This window comes from Coregonus clupeaformis, chromosome 35, assembly GCF_020615455.1.
Source record: "Coregonus clupeaformis isolate EN_2021a chromosome 35, ASM2061545v1, whole genome shotgun sequence".
Lineage (NCBI taxonomy): Eukaryota > Metazoa > Chordata > Actinopteri > Salmoniformes > Salmonidae > Coregonus > Coregonus clupeaformis.
Genome location: NC_059226.1, coordinates 40,871,534 through 40,889,151, shown reverse-complemented (window position 1 = coordinate 40,889,151; position 17,618 = coordinate 40,871,534). Strand labels below are relative to the sequence as shown.

Genomic DNA, 17,618 nt, shown 5'->3' with positions numbered 1-17,618 from the left:
AGCAGGTTAGGATAATTAACAAGGCAGGTTAGGAGAACTTACATAGCAGGTTAGGATAATTAACAAGGCAGGTTAGGAGAACTTACGTAGCAGGTTAGGATAATTAACGTGGCAGGTTAGGAGACTTAGGTTAAGGTTAGGAAAAGGTTTAGGGTTAGCTAAAATCAGTTCTTAATTTGTAAATCGGGAGGTGTCTGAACAAAAAGTGAACGCGAGAGGGGGGTGACCTGGGGAGTTCTGAGATACCGGAACGCATCACCTATATAATCACCTATATAATCACCTATATAATAAAGCATTGCATGCATTTCAGCGCATTTGAGTAGTGGCATAGAGCAGTAGAGTTGAGGCACTTACAGAAGTTGTTGCACATAGGAAAAAAAATTGTAGCCTATGGTCTTGGAAATGTTGGCCTTTCATAAACACATTTCAAGCAATTCTACGTCATTTTACATGACTGGAGACTTTGGCAGAATCTTTTTTAATACCGCACAAATGATCAAAATGGCAGGCTACTTGATTGACATTGATAAATTGAGACTCTGAGATCAATAAAAACGACCTTGTCTTGAATCCGTCAATAGCCTAGGCATAGGTGTGTGGAGACACATATTGTAGGCTACAATATGAGGAGGAAATTAAAGTCCTAAAAATGCTTTCCAGTTTCACTGACTCACCCAATGATGTGCAGCTCACGCGCTGGTGATGGCCGATCCGCTCGTGCCAAAAGCCTACTGTGTATTATTTTGGTAGCCTACAGCATAGAGTCTTCTCTTTTCAGCATTAGCCATTTGCAGTGGTGATTTTAGCATGTAAATCTCTGTGGGGCAAAAAAAAAAAAATCATTGGGATGCATGCCAGCAAAGCCACTACACAACACAACACAACACAACACTAAACAATACATTAATTGCACGGTGACAAACGGTGCCTACAAACTGTTTGGGCCTAAAGCGGTCTCGACACCTGGCTATCAACGGAGGCTTGTCTGGCAGCGAAACAGTTTACTGCCTTTAAAAAAACATAGCTGATATGGCTGACTTGCTTAAACAAATGTGGTTTCTACTGACAATTGAGATGTACAAACTATGGCATAAGGGAACGACGAGCGGATAAGAGGCAATCCGTAATTTCGATAAAGACATTAATGAGCGAGCTAGGACAGACGTAGTCAATATAACTATTTGTTCAGCACTTTTGAAATGTACAGCGACAGAATCTGATTATATTTCTCTAAAACAGGTTATAGGCTACATGTGTACCACCAAGTCAGAACAGTAGGGTGAAGCTACTAACAGCTTACTACAAAATCAAATCACATTTTATTTGCCTTTTTCTTGTCTGCTTTTGTTTTTTTTTTGTTTTTTTTTTTCGTTTATGTTTTTTTTTTTTATTTCTAATATAAATTTGTTCCGGCTTTTACGACCAAGCTGGCAGGGCCGGGCAAGGAGATGGAGAGGCTGGCGATGGCCCAGGTGGGCACATCGTGGTCCTGGGAGGACATGCTCGGAGGCAAGGGACCTTGGGGAAAGATCAAGGCCCTGGCGAGAGAGAGGAGCATCGGCGGCAGCGGTTTTTCGTCGGAAGGACGAGAGGCAACCCCAAGAAATTTTTGGGGGGCACATGGCTTGGGCGGCTGGGCGGCAGGAGGCTGCCACAGGGAGAGAAGGAGAGAAGGCTAACGGAATACGGGAGCCATTGGCGAGTAGAGGAAGGGAAGTGTTTGTGGCACGGCGTGAAAGACTGACGTGTGTTGCCAGTCCGTCCGGCCCGTTCCTGATCCTCGGTTGAGGCCAGTGGTGTGTGTTCCCGTACGGACCGGCCTGTTCCTGCTCCCCGCACCATGGATACGGTGCGCTACGCCAGCCCGGCCCGGCCTGTTCCGGCCACTCGCACCAGGGATACGGTGCGCGTCGCCAGCCCAGCCCGGCCTGTTCCTGCTCCCCGCCACCATGGATACGGTGCGCTTCGCCAGCCCAGCCCGGCCTGTTCCTGCTCCCCGCACCATGGATACGGTGCGCTTCGCCAGCCCAGCCCGGCCTGTTCCTGCTCCCCGCACCATGGATACGGTGCGCTTCGCCAGCCCAGCCCGGCCTGTTCCTGCTCCCCGCACCATGGATACGGTGCGCTTCGCCAGCCCGGCCCGGCCTGTTCCGCCACCGCACCAGGGATACGGTGCGCGTCGCCAGCCCAGCCCGGCCTGTTCCTGCTCCCGCACCATGGATACGGTGCGCTTCGCCAGCCCGGTCTGCCCCTGTTCGGCTCTCGTACTAGCCCTTATGTGCGTTCTCAGGGTCCAGCATGCCCTGTTGCTTCTCCCCGCACTAGCCCTGTGATGCGTGTCCTCAGTCCGGTACCTCCAGTTCCGGCACCACGCCACAGGCCTACGATGCGCCTCAGACGGCCAGAGTCTGCCGTCTGCCCAACAGGGCCTGAACTGTCCGTCGGCCCAACGGCGCCTGAACTGCCCGTCTGCCCAACGGCGCCTGAACTGCCCGTCTGCCCAACGGGGCCTGAACTGCCCGTCTGCCCAAAGTCTGCAAGCCGCCCGTCTGCCATGAGCCATCAGAGCCGTCCGCCAGACCGGGCCGCTGAGCCTTCCGCCAGACAGGATCAGCCAGAGCCTTCCGCCAGACAGGATCAGCCGGAGCCTTCTGCCAGACGGGATCAGCCAGAGCCTTCTGCCAGACAGGATCAGCCAGAGCCTTCTGCCAGACAGGATCAGCCAGAGCCTTCCGCCTGCCACGAGCAGCCAGATCCGTCAGCCAGCCATGAGCAGCAGGATCCGCCAGAGCCAGCCAGCCAGGATCCGCCATTCAGTCCGGAGCTGCCCCTCAGTCCGGTGCTGCCACTTAGTCAGGTACTGTTCCTTAGCCTGGTGCTGGTCCTTATCCCGGTGCTGGCCCTTAGCCCGGTGCTGCCCCTTAGCCCGGTGCTGCCCCTTAGCCCGGTGCTGCCCCTTATCCCGGTGCTGGTCCTTAGTCCGGTGCTGCCCCTTAGTCCGGTGCCGCCCCTTAACCCAGTGGGGTGTAGTTGGGGGGGGGTAATGTGTAGGAGGCATATTAAGTGGGTAATGACTATGGTGGGGTGGGGACCACGACCTGGGCCAGAGCCGCCACCTGGACAGACGCCCACCCAGACCCTCCCCTAGACGGTATGCTGGTGCGCCCGGAGTGCGCACCTTTAGGGGGTACTGTAACACTCTGGCTCCAGGGACTCTGATTGTTGAGCCAGGGTTGTTATTTTCATTTAGGGTGTCTTTTGTTTTGGTTTTGTATTTCTAGGTTTGCCTTTCTGTTGGTTGTATTTCTAGGTTTGTCTATGACTCCCAATCGGAGGTAACGAGTGTCAGCTGTCGGCTCGTTATCTCTGATTGGGCGCCATATATTATTCTGAATGTTTTCCTGTGGGGTTTGTGGGTTTTTGTTTCCGTTACGGTGAGTGCACCGTGGAACTTCATGATCGTGGTTTATTGTTTTGTCGTGTTGCACTTTAATTAAATAAAGTCATCTTTTTTCTTTCCGACCGCGCACGGGCGCGTTGCTCTCATCCTCCAGACGATCGTGACAGCCACATGCGCCAAATACAACAGGTGTAGGCCTTACAGTGAAATGCTTACTTACAAACCCTTAACCAACAATGCAGTTTTAAGATAAATATGTGTTATGTAAAAAATAGATAAGTAGAAAATAACAAAAAACAAATAATTAAAGAGCAGCAGTAAAATAAAATAACAGTAGGGAGTATATATACAGGGGGTACCGGTACAGAGTCAATGTGCGGGGGCACCAGTTAGTGGAGGTAATTGAGGTAATATGTACATGTGGGTAGAGTTAAAGTAACTATGCATAGATAATAAACAGAGTAGCAGCAGCATAAAAGAGGGGGTGGGGTGGGGTGGGGGGGACAATGCAAATAGTCCAGGTAGCCATGATTAGCTGTTCAGGAGTCTTACAGCTTGGGGGTAGAAGCTGTTAAGAAGCCTTTTGGACCTAGACTTGGCGCTCCGGTACCGCTTGCCATGCGGTAGCAGAGAGAACAGTCTATGACTAGGGTGGCAGGAGTCTTTGACAACTTTTAGGGCTTTCCTCTGACACCGCCTGGTATAGAGGTCCTGGATGGCAGGAAGCTTGGCCCCAGTGATGTACTGGGCCGTACGCACTACCCTCTGTAGTGCCTTGCGGTCGGAGGCCGAGCAGTTGCCACACCAGTCGGTGATGCAACCAGTCAGGATGCTCTCGATGGTGCAGCTGTAGAAAGAGGCCTGAGTTCCCGACTTACAATTCCGAGTTGGAAGACCATTCAAAACATATTTTCCCAGTCGGAGCTCGTTTTTTCCAGAGTTCCCAATTGTCTTGAACTCATTGAAGTCAGATTTCCCAGTTCCGAGTTAACAGTTGTTTTGAGCGTGGTAGAAATCATGCTGGATTGACAGCATGGCCAATGTTGAATGTTTAGAATTTTAAGTTTGGAAAATAAACCCTTAAACCCAGACTTGGGACCACACACCCACTCCACTGAATAGCAGGCTAGTGATTGCTTTGCAATGCTTGCAGTTAGCCACTGATTCCTTCCAAACCACTCATTGTTGAATTTGCGATTTCCAACTTGTTGTGTAATGTTTATGTCCAATGGCCGATGAGCTCCGATACATTTTGTGTATCATTTCTCTTCATTATTTCTCTTCATATGACAAGGAATAAAAAGGATTTGCCAGTAGATTGTCGACTTGATTCATGATGATGACTGCTAGCTAAGATTTTGAAAGTATGATGTTGACATGATCAGTCCAATCAAAGCTACTGTAGATATAACGTGATTTGACGTCATTTTATCTGTGGCCAATGACCTTGAGCCTTCTTGGATGGGCACTTCTAATGTAACTCTATGGCAGCAATCAAGGGGCTTGAATTTTCGAGCTCTACCCTTAGATTTGGCTGTGATGTAGTGTCCCCAAGAGTGACAGAACACTGAGCCAATCACAGCGCAACTAGAGAACATTAACAACCCCTATGCTCCATATTTCCCGCTGGCTGCCCCACCACCACAGAAAGCACTGAGCTAGGCTGAAACACCTGCATTTTGGAGCCGCCTTACTCAAGAAAGCAAAAAAGAGACCATGTTTGTATGTGGCTTTTTTTTTTACATTGTTTGCGAACCGACATGTGACACGTATTAATGCCAAAATAACATGCAAAACAGGCAAGCCCTAAATATGTGGGGCTAAAAAAAGGTGGGTTTCTGCCTGTGTTTTCCCTCTCTTGTATTTGAAATATTGCGAAAGGCCTGTTTGCCTGCGTGCTGTTTTTTTACTGACAGATTTGCCGCGCGTTCCCGACTGTAGGCTATTCCTTGTTATTGGGCTACAATCCACAGCTAGGCTATAAAAAAAAATTAATAAGCTATTGATCCTCTGTGGCTAAATTATAGGCCTTCTCATGGTGTATTTGGCTATTTTGAATGATTTTTAATTTATTTCTGAACAGAACAGTACTTCTATAACTTTGGCAAATGTATTTAAATTCATCAGGGCTGCTGCAGATCCTCCAGCACCGTTCCCACGGCGATGATTCTATAAGGAAATAAATGATGAAGTGCAACGCTGGAGAGAGGAGAGTTGCAGGCTCATGTCTATCAGAGCATAGAAAGTGAGTCTCATTCTAGTTATGCGAGTGATACTGGCTCACTTCTCACACGGCCACGGCCACGCGTTGGTCTCAAACCATAAAAGCATAAACCCGGGCCGTCCCAACCCAAATCGAATATTAGGCCCGGGGCTGAAAATCAACTTTTTCACATAACGTTTTTTTTGTGGGGGCAGAATTAATGAAGAGGCAACTCGAATTAACTTTCAACGCTTTTATTATAATTTTTACATTGCAAAAAGTGAAAATTACTTTTCATGCCACAAGAGGTAACAGATCTGGCCAAATAGGTTCTGGAACAAAACAATCCAAAACTGACTTATAGAAAGGTTCCGGCAGGATCCGGCTCAAATTAAGCACTGGCTAAAATGCTCTCCTAACCTGTTACGAAAAGTTACTTCCGGTCGTAGCTGTATTCACTCTAGTCCAGCGTTTCCCAAACTCGGTCCTCAGGACCCCAAGGGGTGCACGTTTTGGTTTTTGCCCTAACACTACACAGCTTTGATTATTTGAATCAACTGTGTAGTGTTAGGGCAAAAACCAAAACGTGCACCCCTTGGGGTCCCGAGGACCGAGTTCGGGAAACGTTGCTCCAGTCACAACCCTGAATCAACCAGAAATGGATCCAGTGGATACAGGCAGTGGCAAGAAACGGAAAAGATGCCAGCCTGCCTCCTCGACAAGACAGTAAAACAAGCACCACTTGTGTAGAATGCAATAAATACATCTGCAGAAAGCACACACACACATTGTGTTCAACATGTAGAGAGAAAGACTGAAGGGATAATATGGACCAATAGGGGGGGGAAAAACCTACTTGGGGAAACTGAAAAATCTTGTTTGTGAGAAAGGAAATATGTTTAACAAATAGTTCTTAAATATTGTTTAAAAAAAATAAAAAGTATTGTATTTCTTCTTTCTGAAATGTCTGATAAGACAAAATAAAGTTGTTTCTGTTTTTACTTAATTCTTTGACTGTCTTGAGTGTGTTTAAACTGTGCGGGTCAATTTGACCCGTAACATAATGGATGTCATTTTTTTCCAGCAAAGCACAAGGGTTAAGGGCAGAAATGTAGAACAACACTACCACCTAGCGGTGATTTATTTAATAACGTTTAGTAGAAAATATTGATTAATTGATCATGTTTGATAAGGCCTAACCTAATGATTGTTTTGAGGAGAGACGAAATGTTTGACAATCAACTGAATTGTTCGATCATTCAAATATTTGCTGTAGGCTAGAGAAATAAAAATTAACTGACAATTTTTGCGGGACAAAATATGTTCTTTTTTGGAATCCTCATCGCGTAAAACAATGACGCTCTTGCTTTCGGAAAACAACATATTTGTCGCATGTTTATATTCATTTTTCGAATTCCTCAAAGCAACCTAAGCTACAAGTGATAGAAGGCATTTTCCAACCAAAGAAAACCCAGATTGAAGTGAAAAATATAGCCCTACTCACAAGGTAACGCAAATTATATTGATGGAAGTTGATCAATAGGATGTAATGATGGTGGAATAATGTGCATGTTTTCACTATCTGTAGCGTTTGTCTATGGTTGACAACTTTCCTTACATTTACTCCATATTATGCCAAGTACTCTGCGTCTTTTGACCGACCTCTGTCATGCTCATTTTTAGATGGAGTTAGTGTCAAGTCACCGTGACCGGATGATTGAGTTCTCGGAGGCTATGGCACAGTGGTACCGCTGCTTCCAGACCACCCATATGGGGCGCAAAGAAGCACATTGTGATTTCTGGGGTTACGATTTTCCCCGGTACCCCATGGACCGTTCACCATACTGGATACTGCACCTCATGGATTGCGCTGCACCGCCCCCTGCCGCTATTCCACGGCTGGAACAGGCTGGAGTGGACCCCTCCGAGCTCAGTGAGTATAAGCCTTTAGGCATAGCCTGCATGATGTACTGTAGCGCACGGAGTATTTGATTCTTACCTCTTGAAGCTGTTATCCAAAACGCTATCATACCATAATACCATAACACCATACCTACAGTCAATTCCACAGTAACATAATTATGCTGAGACTCTGTAGGCCTATGCCAAACCAAAAAACATTGAAATATCGGAGTCTCAGCGTAATTCCATAACCATAGAATTGCCCCTGTCTAACCCACTTTTTCTTTGTCTGTCTGTCGGTCCGTCTGTCTGTCTGTCTGTCTGTCTGTCTGTCTGTCTGTCTGTCTGTCCGTCTCCCACTCTTCCCCCTGTAGTGAGTAGTGATGGGGAGAGTGTTCTGATGGTGACTGATGCCTCTGGCCTGCCCCTGGGCTTTGACGTGCTGGCCGGTGGCTGGGCAGGGTCGTTGGGTGGGGGTGAGGCGGCGGGTGGAGATGGGAAGGGGGCCCTGGAGACCATCCAGAGGATGGTAGGTCTGCTGAGACGCTGCATGGAGGCCCCCATGAGTGGCGGGTTGCCTCGGAGACCACGCATGCTCCACGTCAATGACAAGAAGCTTCACAGGTACACTCTTAGAAAAAAGGGTTCTAAAAGGGTTATTTGCGAAGGGATAGGGTTCTACCAAGAACCATTTTGACCTTTTTGGAAGACATGGGTTCTTTGTAAGGCAAAGGGTTCTACCTAGAACCTTTAACATTCTAAGAGTTATTTGATGATTCTTTGGAAGTCAAGAAGGGTTCTACATAGAACCATATATAATATTTCCCAGCATGCTCTATTGCAGGGAGATACTCAGAATTGTTTGTTTTACTATAATATCTGTGTTTTTGCATGTACATTGATTGGTTGATTAATTTAATGCTACAGGAAGATAAATAACATACCGTTTTCTAAACTAATCCAATCTGTTAGTAATTGGATTTATTTGACCCGTTACTGAGATGGTTGTTCCAGTTTAGGGTACGTTCGTAAATTCACTCTGGCTATCTACTCCGATTTCAGAGCACTCTCGTCTGAGTGTGCCAGAGCGCAGATGAATTTACGAACGCGCAACACCCGCTGAATATGGCCAGTGTCAGTAAACGTTGGCGAAAAAGAGTAATACAATTGTTGCCAGCAGCCCAGTTGCAGTCACCAACGCTCTGGATAACATAAAAACAGCCTAACCAGCTCTGCTAGGTCGAGTAAAATGGTCAGAGTGAGGTGTTCTCTCATTTGTGTCTGGAAGTAGCTAGCAAGCTAGCCAACGTTAGCCAGTTAGTTTGGGTGCTTGACTGCCGTTGTGAGGTCAGAACGCTCGGATCAACCCTACTCCTAGGTCAGAGTGTCCAGTGTGCGCTCTGAACGCTCCGAGAGCGAAACCCTCTGAATTTACAAAGGACAATCTGACAACGCTCTGAATTTACGAAAGCCCAGAGTGCACTCTGGCACTCCAGATTGAATTTATGAACACACCCTTAGATGGTTGAGGTTGTCTCAGTTTTCAATCTTCCCTGGCAGACATTCGGAATGCAGGTTGCGGATGATTAACAATTCCACTTGTTGGATATTCTAACTCTGGCTGGATTCCAATAGGAATTACACATCGCTTTGCAAGCCAGCATAATATGACTTGCAGGCCTGATGTGGCCTGTAAACCAGGAGTTTCCTATCACCACTGTATTAGGGTATAACTAGGCGCTCAAATAAAGGCCTTATGATATATGTAATGTATTGTCATAAATAATGACATTTTAAAGGAAATTAGGAAGAACCCTCCAAATGATAAAATGGTTCTTGGTAGAACCCTTCATAGATTGTTCTAGGTAGAACCATATACAGAGGGTTCTTTGAAGAACCCTACAAAGGGTTCTACCCAGCACCAAAAAGGGTTCCCATATTGGGACAAACCAAAGAACCCTGTACACTACCAGTCAAAAGTTTTAGAACACCTACTCATTCAAGGGTTTTTCTTTATTTGTACTATTTTCTACATTGTAGAATAATAGTGAAGACATCACAATTATGAAATAACACATATGGAATCATGTAAATATATTTTATATTTGAAATTCTTCAAATAGCCACCCTTTGCCTTGATGACAGTTTTGATACACTCTCGGCAGTCTCTCAACCAGCTTCATGAAGTAGTCACCTGGAATGCATTTTAATTAACAGGTGTGCCTTCTTAAAAGTTAATTTGTGGAATTGATTTCCTTCTTAATGCGTTTGAGCCAATCAGTTTTGTTGTGACAAGGTAGGGGTGGTATACAGAAGATAGCCCTATTTGGTAAAATACCAAGTCCATATTATGGCAAGAACAGCTCAAATAAGCAAAGAGAAACGACAGTCCATCATTACTTTAAGACATGAAGGTCAGTCAATCTGGAAAATGTCAAGAACTTTGAAAGTTTCTTCAAGTGCTGTCACAAAAACCATCAAGCGCTATGATGAAACTGGCTCTCATGAGGACCGCCACAGGAATGGAAGACCCAGAGTTACCTCTGCTGCAGAGGATAAGTTTATTAGAGTTACCAGCCTCAGGAATTGCAGGCCAAATAAATGCTTCACAGAGTTCAAGTAACAGACACATCTCAACATCAACTGTTCAGAGGAGACTGTGTGAATCAGGCCTTCATGGTCAAAGTGCTGCAAAGAAACCACTGCTAAAGGACACCAATAAGAAGAAGAGACTTGCTTGGGCCAAGAAACACGAGCAACGGACATTAGACCGGTGGAAATGTGTCCTTTGGTTCGGAGTCCAAATTTGAGATTTTGGGTTCCAACCGCCGTGTCTTTGTGAGACGCGGTTTGGGTGAACGGATGATCTCTGCATGTGTATTACCCACCGTAAAGCATGGAGGAGGAGGTGTTATGGTGTGGGGGTGCTTTGCTGGTGACACTGTCTGTGATTTATTTAGAATTCAAGGCACACTTGACCAGCATTCTGCAGCGATACGTCATCCCATCTGGTTTGGGCTTAGTGGGACTATCATTTGTTTTTCAACAGGACAATGACCCAACACACCTCCAGGCTGTTTAAGGGCTATTTTGCCAAGAAGGAGAGTGATGGAGTGCTGCATCAGATGACCTGGCCTCCACAATCCCCCGACCTCAAACAAATTGAGTTGGTTTGGGATGAGTCGGACCGCAGAGTGAGGGAAAAGCATCCAACAAGTGCTCAGCATATGTGGGAACTCCTTCAAGACGGATGGAAAAGCATTCCAGGTGAAGCTGGTTAAGGGAATGCCAAGAGTGTGCAAAGCTTTCATCAGGGCAAAGTGTGGCTATTTGAAGAATCTCAAATACAAAATATATTATGATTCCTTTAACACTTTTTTGGTTACTACATGATTCCATATGTGTCATTTCATTGTTTTGATGTCTTCACTATTATTCTACAATGTAGAAAATAGTACAAATAAAGAAAAACCCTTGAATGAGTAGGTGTTCTAAAACTTTTGACCAGTAGTGTATGGTTCTTTTTTTTCTAAGTGTAAGTAAGGAAGGGCCTCGTTTTGATAAGATATCATATCTGTCTTTTAACCCAGGATATAGAGCTCTTGCTATGTGTCTTCCCTCAACCTGAGTCAATGGTCTGTCTCTGTCTCTGTCTCTGTCTCTGTCTCTGTCTCTGTCTCTCTCTCTCTGTCTCTGTCTCTGTCTCTGTCTCTGTCTCTGTCTCTGTCTCTGTCTCTCTCTCTGTCTCTGTCTCTGTCTCTGTCTCTGTCTCTGTCTCTGTCTCTGTCTCTCTCTCTGTCTCTCTCTCTGTCTCTGTCTCTGTCTCTGTCCCTGTCCCTGTCCCTGTCTTGCTATGTGTCTTCCCTCAACCTGAGTCAATGGTCTGTCTCTGTCTCTGTCTCTCTCTCTCTCTCTCTCTCTCTCTCTCTCTCTCTCTCTCTCTCTCTCTCTCTCTCTCTCCTCTCATCCCTCAGGTTGCTGAGCAGGTGTGAGAAGGCCCTCACCATTCTGAAGATGGTTCTGTGGCCCCAGGCCCTGGTTGACTGGGGCCTCACGGAGGTGGAGCAGGCGGACGGAGGAGAGTCCTTCAGTATGCGCTGGCCTCCGACCTGCTACTGTCACGTGTGTAAGAAACACTCCTTCCCCAGTCAGCTGAAACCATGGTAAGGAGAGAGAGAGGGATGGAAAGACCGCGAGAGAGAGAGAAAGAAAGAAAGAAAGAAAGAGGGAGAGAGAGTGTTCGGGGACTGAGAGAATAAGAAAACACATGAAGAGAGAGGTGATGCGTAGGCAACGCACATAGCAACAAGACCTGCTGGAGGCAAGCTAAACACATAGCAACAAGACCTGCTGGAGGCAAGCTAAACACATAGCAACAAGACCTACTGGAGGCAATCTAAACAGAGTAGGAATATCAACAGATTGGCATTTGTAAAACTAAAAGTCTCCAATAATGATGTTGTGTTCACAAAGGATTACACAGGCATTCTCTTTTACAGCATATCTCTGGTAGTAGGTTATGTTCCAAAGCAGTGTGGGACTAGACGACCACCAACTGAGACTCTCAGAGAGGTGACGTGCTATAAGAGGCTTTAGATTAGTTTAGTGCTTAGCTCAGCATTACCGAGGCCTGTTGAAACAGATGGCTCAGGCCTTTTGCAGTCAGCAGGAACCTAGCTGGGCCATTAGGTTTATTTTTCCCTACATGCACTTTTTCTTCCCTTGGTTCTGTGGTGATAGAATAGCTTCGTTGGCAGACCGTTGTTTTGTTGCTTTTCGCCAGCTTCTTTTGTCATTGTCAGGCCAAAGGATTTGGCTTAAGCAGGAAAAGAGATAGATTGGGAACTAGGAATTTGTGGTCATTGGATACTTTACAGAGGCAGTTTTTTTTAATGTTGTTTGTTGATATACAGTCACTAGCTACTGTCTGTCTGAGAATGTAAGCCTCTTTTTGAGGAAGTGTCTACTAACAGTGCCTCTCTCTCTTGCATTGTCAAACACTGCACTCTCAACTACCCTGTCTTTCTCACTGCCTGCTTTGTTCACCTTCCTTCCCCTTTATTTTTTCCCTTTGTCTGGTTGTTTTTCTGTCATCCGTCCACAACCTCCTGGTCTGTCTTTGTCTGGTTGTTCATCTGTCATCCGTCCACAACCTCCTGGTCTGTCTTTGTCTGGTTGTTTATCTGTCATCCGTCCACAACCTCCTGGTCTGTCTTTGTCTGGTTGTTTATCTGTCATCCGTCCACAACCTCCTGGTCTGTCTTTGTCTGGTTGTTCATCTGTCATCCGTCCACAACCTCCTGGTCTGTCTTTGTCTGGTTGTTCATCTGTCATCCGTCCACAACCTCCTGGTCTGTCTTTGTCTCCGTTTCCCCTCCCGTCTTCGGTATGTTGTTGTCTCTCTCTCGTCCCATAGTTCCCAGTGCAAGGCTGTCCTGTACTGTTCTGACCAGTGTTCCCAGACAGACCAGATCCGCTGTCCAGAGGATGCCAGTCACCAGCACTGGTGTGAAAAACTGGCCTGCTACATGAGCCACCACTCACAGCTGGCCGACCTGCCATTCAGCTACGCCGCAGGTAGGGGGCGCAGTAAAATAATGACAGGGAATGCGTTAGAGGAGAGCAAGGGAGGAGGAACCATTAGATACCTGCCGAATGTGATCATACGCCTCAGTTTATTTATCTCAGTTTACTCCATCTCTTACTCTACTCTTTTTTAATTCCGTCCACCCCGTCTCTCAACTTTTCTCTTCCTCTCTTCGTTTCTCGTCCACTGTTCTACCCAATCAGAGGTGACAGCTGATGATTTTGACCTGGAACACTTCCTGAATAAGAATAAACTGGACAGTGGCTACTGGGTGCACTGGAGCCTCTTGGTGCGCTCCCCCAGATATGAGCTCCATCCCACAGTGGAACAGTCCAGAGGTCCATACCCCCACTGGTTCACAGGTTGGTACGGCCCGGTAGCCAACAACTCAGATCACTTTGTTATGGATAATGATGTTTTGGTGAGCATTTTGATTGGATAATGATGATTTGGTGAGCATTTCTGATTGGAAATGATGTTTTGGTAAGCATTTTGATTGGATAATGATGTTTTGGTGAGCATTTTGATTACCAAAGTAATACCACTGTAGTTCATAGACAAAGTGCCTATGGGTTACTATAGTGTAGTAACGTGCCAGTGTTACTGGATAGTGGTTATCTAACTTGTCCAACTGTATATGATCGTCAAGGTCACAGTGAGCCCTTTGGACCCCTGAAAAAGGAGGGAGACATCCTGCTCTGTAGCCCAGCCCCTCATGCAGTCCCCAGAATCACCAAACCACTGGGTAAGACGACAGTCATATTGTGATAATGATCCCATCAATGTTGTATCAATGTACACTTGTACCTTCATACAATGTTATAATACTGATCTCTCATTATCTCTCCTCTCTCTCTCTAACTCCTCTCTGTCTCTGTCTCTCTCTGTCTCCCTCTCTGTCTCTGTCTCTGTCTCTCTCTCTGTCTCTGTCTCTCTGTCTCTCTCTGTCTCTCTCTGTCTCTCTCTGTCTCTGTCTGTCTCTCTCTGTCTCTGTCTGTCTCTGTCTCTGTCTCTCTCTCTCTCTGTCGCTGTCTGTCTCTGTCTGTCTCTGTCTCTGTCTCCCTCTCTGTCTCTGTCTTTGTCTCTGTCTCTGTCTCTGTCTCTGTCTCTCTCTGTCTCTGTCTCTCTCCTCAGTGTTGTGGTGCCAATACTGTGAGTGGAGGGGTATCAGTCTGTCCTCTCCTGCAGCTGTTCTTCTCAGCTCCCCTCTCTCCATCTACTACATCATCACCTCGCTGGTGCCCAGAGACTGTGAGTGTGAGTGTGTGTGTGTGTGTGTGCGTGAGTGTGTGTGTGTGAGTGTGTGTGCGTGAGTGTGTGTGTGTGTGTGCACATCAAGAGTGTTCAGTGTAATCATGACATGTTTCAAAGAGTAAGGTTAACTGGACCACTGAGTGTACAGTATGTGTCCCTCCCTAGTTCCAGAGCTGAACATCCTGAAGAAACAGTCTCTAAAGATCCACATCATCGACTCCTACAGGGAGTTCCATACTCTCATGGTGTTCTGGGTAGGACTGCAACGCCTGGGGTTTCCACCCTGTCCATAAAACCACTTCCTCAGCAATCACTTACTCATCCAGTTTGTGTGTGTGTGTCTGTGTGTGTGTGTCTATGAGTGTGTGTGGCTCCTGTAAGTCGCTCTGGATAAGAGCGTCTGCTAAATGACTAAAATGTAAATGTAAATGTGTGTGTGTGTGTGTGTATCAGTGCATCTCTGTGTCTGTTTTCACTTTCTTCCTGTGAGGCCTCTCCGTCTGGTCCTGGCAGCTCTCAGCTCTCAGCTCTCAGCTCTCAGCTCTCAGCTCTCTGCTCTCTGCTCTCAGCTCTCTGCTCTCTGCTCTCAGCTCTCTGCTCTCTACTCAGCTCTCTACTCTCTGCTACCTACTCAGCTCTCAGCTCTCAGCTCTCTGCTCTCAGCTCTCTGCTCTCTGCTCTCTACTCAGCTCTCTACTCTCTGCTACCTACTCAGCTCTCAGCTCTCAGCTCTCTGCTCTCTGCTCTCTACTCTCAGATCTCTACTCTCTGCTCTCTGCTCTCTGCTCTCTGCTCTCTACTCTCAGATCTCTACTCTCTGCTCTCTGCTCTCTGCTCTCTGCTCTCTACTCTGCTCTCTGCTCTCTACTCTGCTCTCTGCTCTCTGCTCTCTGCTCTCTGCTCTCTGCTCTCTACTCTCTACTCTCTGCTCTCTGCTCTCTACTCTCTACTCTCTGATCTCTACTCTCTGCTCTCTGCTGGGCGTAAACACAGAGATTACAACTGACCACTCCTGTTCCACCCCGAGTAACGTCTATAAACCGTCTGTCTGTTTATCTGTCTGCCTGCCTTTGTTTTACTGTCTCCCCTCCACCAATAGGAATTGTCTATTCTCCTGCCGCACATTACCTTTGAACTGGTGTTCATAGGGGAGGGGCTTCCCCCTGAGAGTGACGAGGAGCAGCTCTTTCTGCAGAAGAAGGTGACACCCCGTTCCCCTGAACAACACCCCGTCCCCCTGAACAACACCCCGTTCCCCTGAACAACACCCCGTCCCCCTGAACAACACCCTGTCCCCCTGAACAACACCCTGTCCCCCTGAACAACAGCCCATTCCCCTGAACAACACCCTGTCCCCCTGAACAACACCCTGTCCCCCTGAACAACACCCTGTCCCCCTGAACAACTGCCCATTCCCCTGAACAACACCCTGTCCCCCTGAACAACACCCTGTCCCCCTGAACAACACCCTGTCCCCCTGAACAACTGCCCATTCCCCTGAACAACACCCTGTCCCCCTGAACAACACCCCGTCCCCCTGAACAACACCCTGTCCCCCTGAACAACACCCCGTCCCCCTGAACAACACCCCGTCCCCCTGAACAACACCCCGTCCCCCTGAACAACACCCTGTCCCCCTGAACAACACCCCGTCCCCCTTGAACAACACCCCGTCCCCCCTGAATAACACCCCGTCCCCCTTGAACACCACCCCGTCTCCCCTGAGCAACACCCCGTCCCCCTGAACAACACCCCGTCCCCCCCGAACAACACCCCGTCCCCCTGAACAAAACCCCGTCCCCCTGAATAACACCCCGTCCCCCTTGAACAACACCCCATCCCCCTGAACAACACCCCGTCCCCCTGAACAACACCCCGTCCCCCCTGAACAACACCCCCGTCCCCCGAACAACACCCCGTCCCCCAGACAACACCCCGTCTCCCCTGAACAACACCCCCGTCCCCCTGAACAACACCCCGTCCCCCCTGAACACCACCCCGTCTCCCCTGAGCAACACCCCGTCCCCCCCGAACAACACCCCGTCCCCCCCGAACAACACCCCGTCCCCCCTGAACAAAACCCTGTCCCCCTGAATAACACCCCGTCCCCCCTTGAACAACACCCCATCCCCCTGAACAACACCCCGTCCCCCCTGAACAACACCCCGTCCCCCCTGAACAACACCCCGTCCCCCTGAACAACACCCCGTCCCCCCCGAACAACACCCCGTCCCCCCCGAACAACACCCCGTCTCCCCTGAACAACACCCCGTCCCCCTGAACAACACCCCGTCCCCCCTGAACAATAACTTCACAACTTCACTTGCTATGTTTAGTACAGGTTGTTGCTGTAAATACGTTTCACACAAAGTTCACGTAGACCATATGGGTCCTATAAATCACACAATGTAGAGCAGTGGTTTGAGGGTTCCCAGAGTCTGACACTGTCCTCCCCTGTCACCGTGTGGTTGCTCCTCCAGGACGGCTGTGTCAACCTGGTCAACCCCAGCTTCACCCCGGACGAGAAGTTGGACAGGAGGAGCATCCGGGTCAAAGGTTACCGCAGGGCCTATCACATGCTGCAGGGGCCCAAGCCTGACCTGGTGATTGGTGAGTATAGTGTATGTTGGGAGAGGCGTGTGTGTGTGTGTGTGTGTGTGTGTGTGTATGTGTGTGTGTGTGTGTGTGTGTGTGTGTGTGTGTCTGCAAACAGGACCTTGAGTGGGTGTCCTGTTTGTATGTGAGCTGTGTGTGTCTACTTCATTGTGTGTTCATTCCTGTGTACGTGTCTGTCTCCAGTTGGCTTCCAGGCAGTGTTATTGAAGGTCATGTTGAATAACTGAATAGACGGAAGTGAAGGAAGCTCTGGTTCCTCTTCCTAAACTACAGCCCTTTCATTCTTAACAAGTAACTTAGGATCCTCCTGAGAGGAAGAAATGCTCCCTAGACTGTACTGTAAAACAGGGTAGCACTGTACTGTAAAACAGGGTAGCACTGTACTGTAAAACAGGGTAGTACTGTACTGTAAAACAGGGTAGCACTGTACTGTAAAACAGGGTAGTACTGTACTGTAAGACAGGGTAGCATTGTACTGTAAAACAGGGTAGCATTGTACTATAAAACAGGGTAGCACTGTACTGTAAAACAGGGTAGCACAGTACTGTAAAACAGGGTAGTACTGTACTGTAAGACAGGGTAGCATTGTACTGTAAAACAGGGTAGCATTGTACTATAAAACAGGGTAGCACTGTACTGTAAAACGGGGTAGC

The 17,618-nt window shown here is 47.7% G+C and overlaps 1 protein-coding gene across 2 annotated transcripts in view; it reads left to right on the top strand.

Annotated features, from left to right (window-relative positions):
- Window positions 1-7,009: 7,009 nt before the first annotated feature.
- LOC121571034 (zinc finger MYND domain-containing protein 15) overlaps window positions 7,010-17,618 on the top strand; it is a 12,598-nt gene continuing 1,989 nt past the window's right edge. The window contains exons 1-11 of one of the 2 annotated variants that reach the window (XM_041882271.2): window positions 7,010-7,113; window positions 7,290-7,539; window positions 7,883-8,132; window positions 11,483-11,671; window positions 12,925-13,085; window positions 13,299-13,457; window positions 13,745-13,840; window positions 14,230-14,346; window positions 14,515-14,603; window positions 15,449-15,550; window positions 16,830-16,959. In XM_041882271.2, the coding sequence (XP_041738205.1) occupies window positions 7,290-7,539; window positions 7,883-8,132; window positions 11,483-11,671; window positions 12,925-13,085; window positions 13,299-13,457; window positions 13,745-13,840; window positions 14,230-14,346; window positions 14,515-14,603; window positions 15,449-15,550; window positions 16,830-16,959 (1,543 nt within the window). In that variant the 5' untranslated portion in view covers window positions 7,010-7,113. Of the gene's footprint in view, window positions 7,114-7,289; window positions 7,540-7,882; window positions 8,133-11,482; window positions 11,672-12,924; window positions 13,086-13,298; window positions 13,458-13,744; window positions 13,841-14,229; window positions 14,353-14,514; window positions 14,604-15,448; window positions 15,551-16,829; window positions 16,960-17,618 lie in introns of both variants that reach the window. The other variant, XM_041882270.2, reaches the window with a different exon arrangement.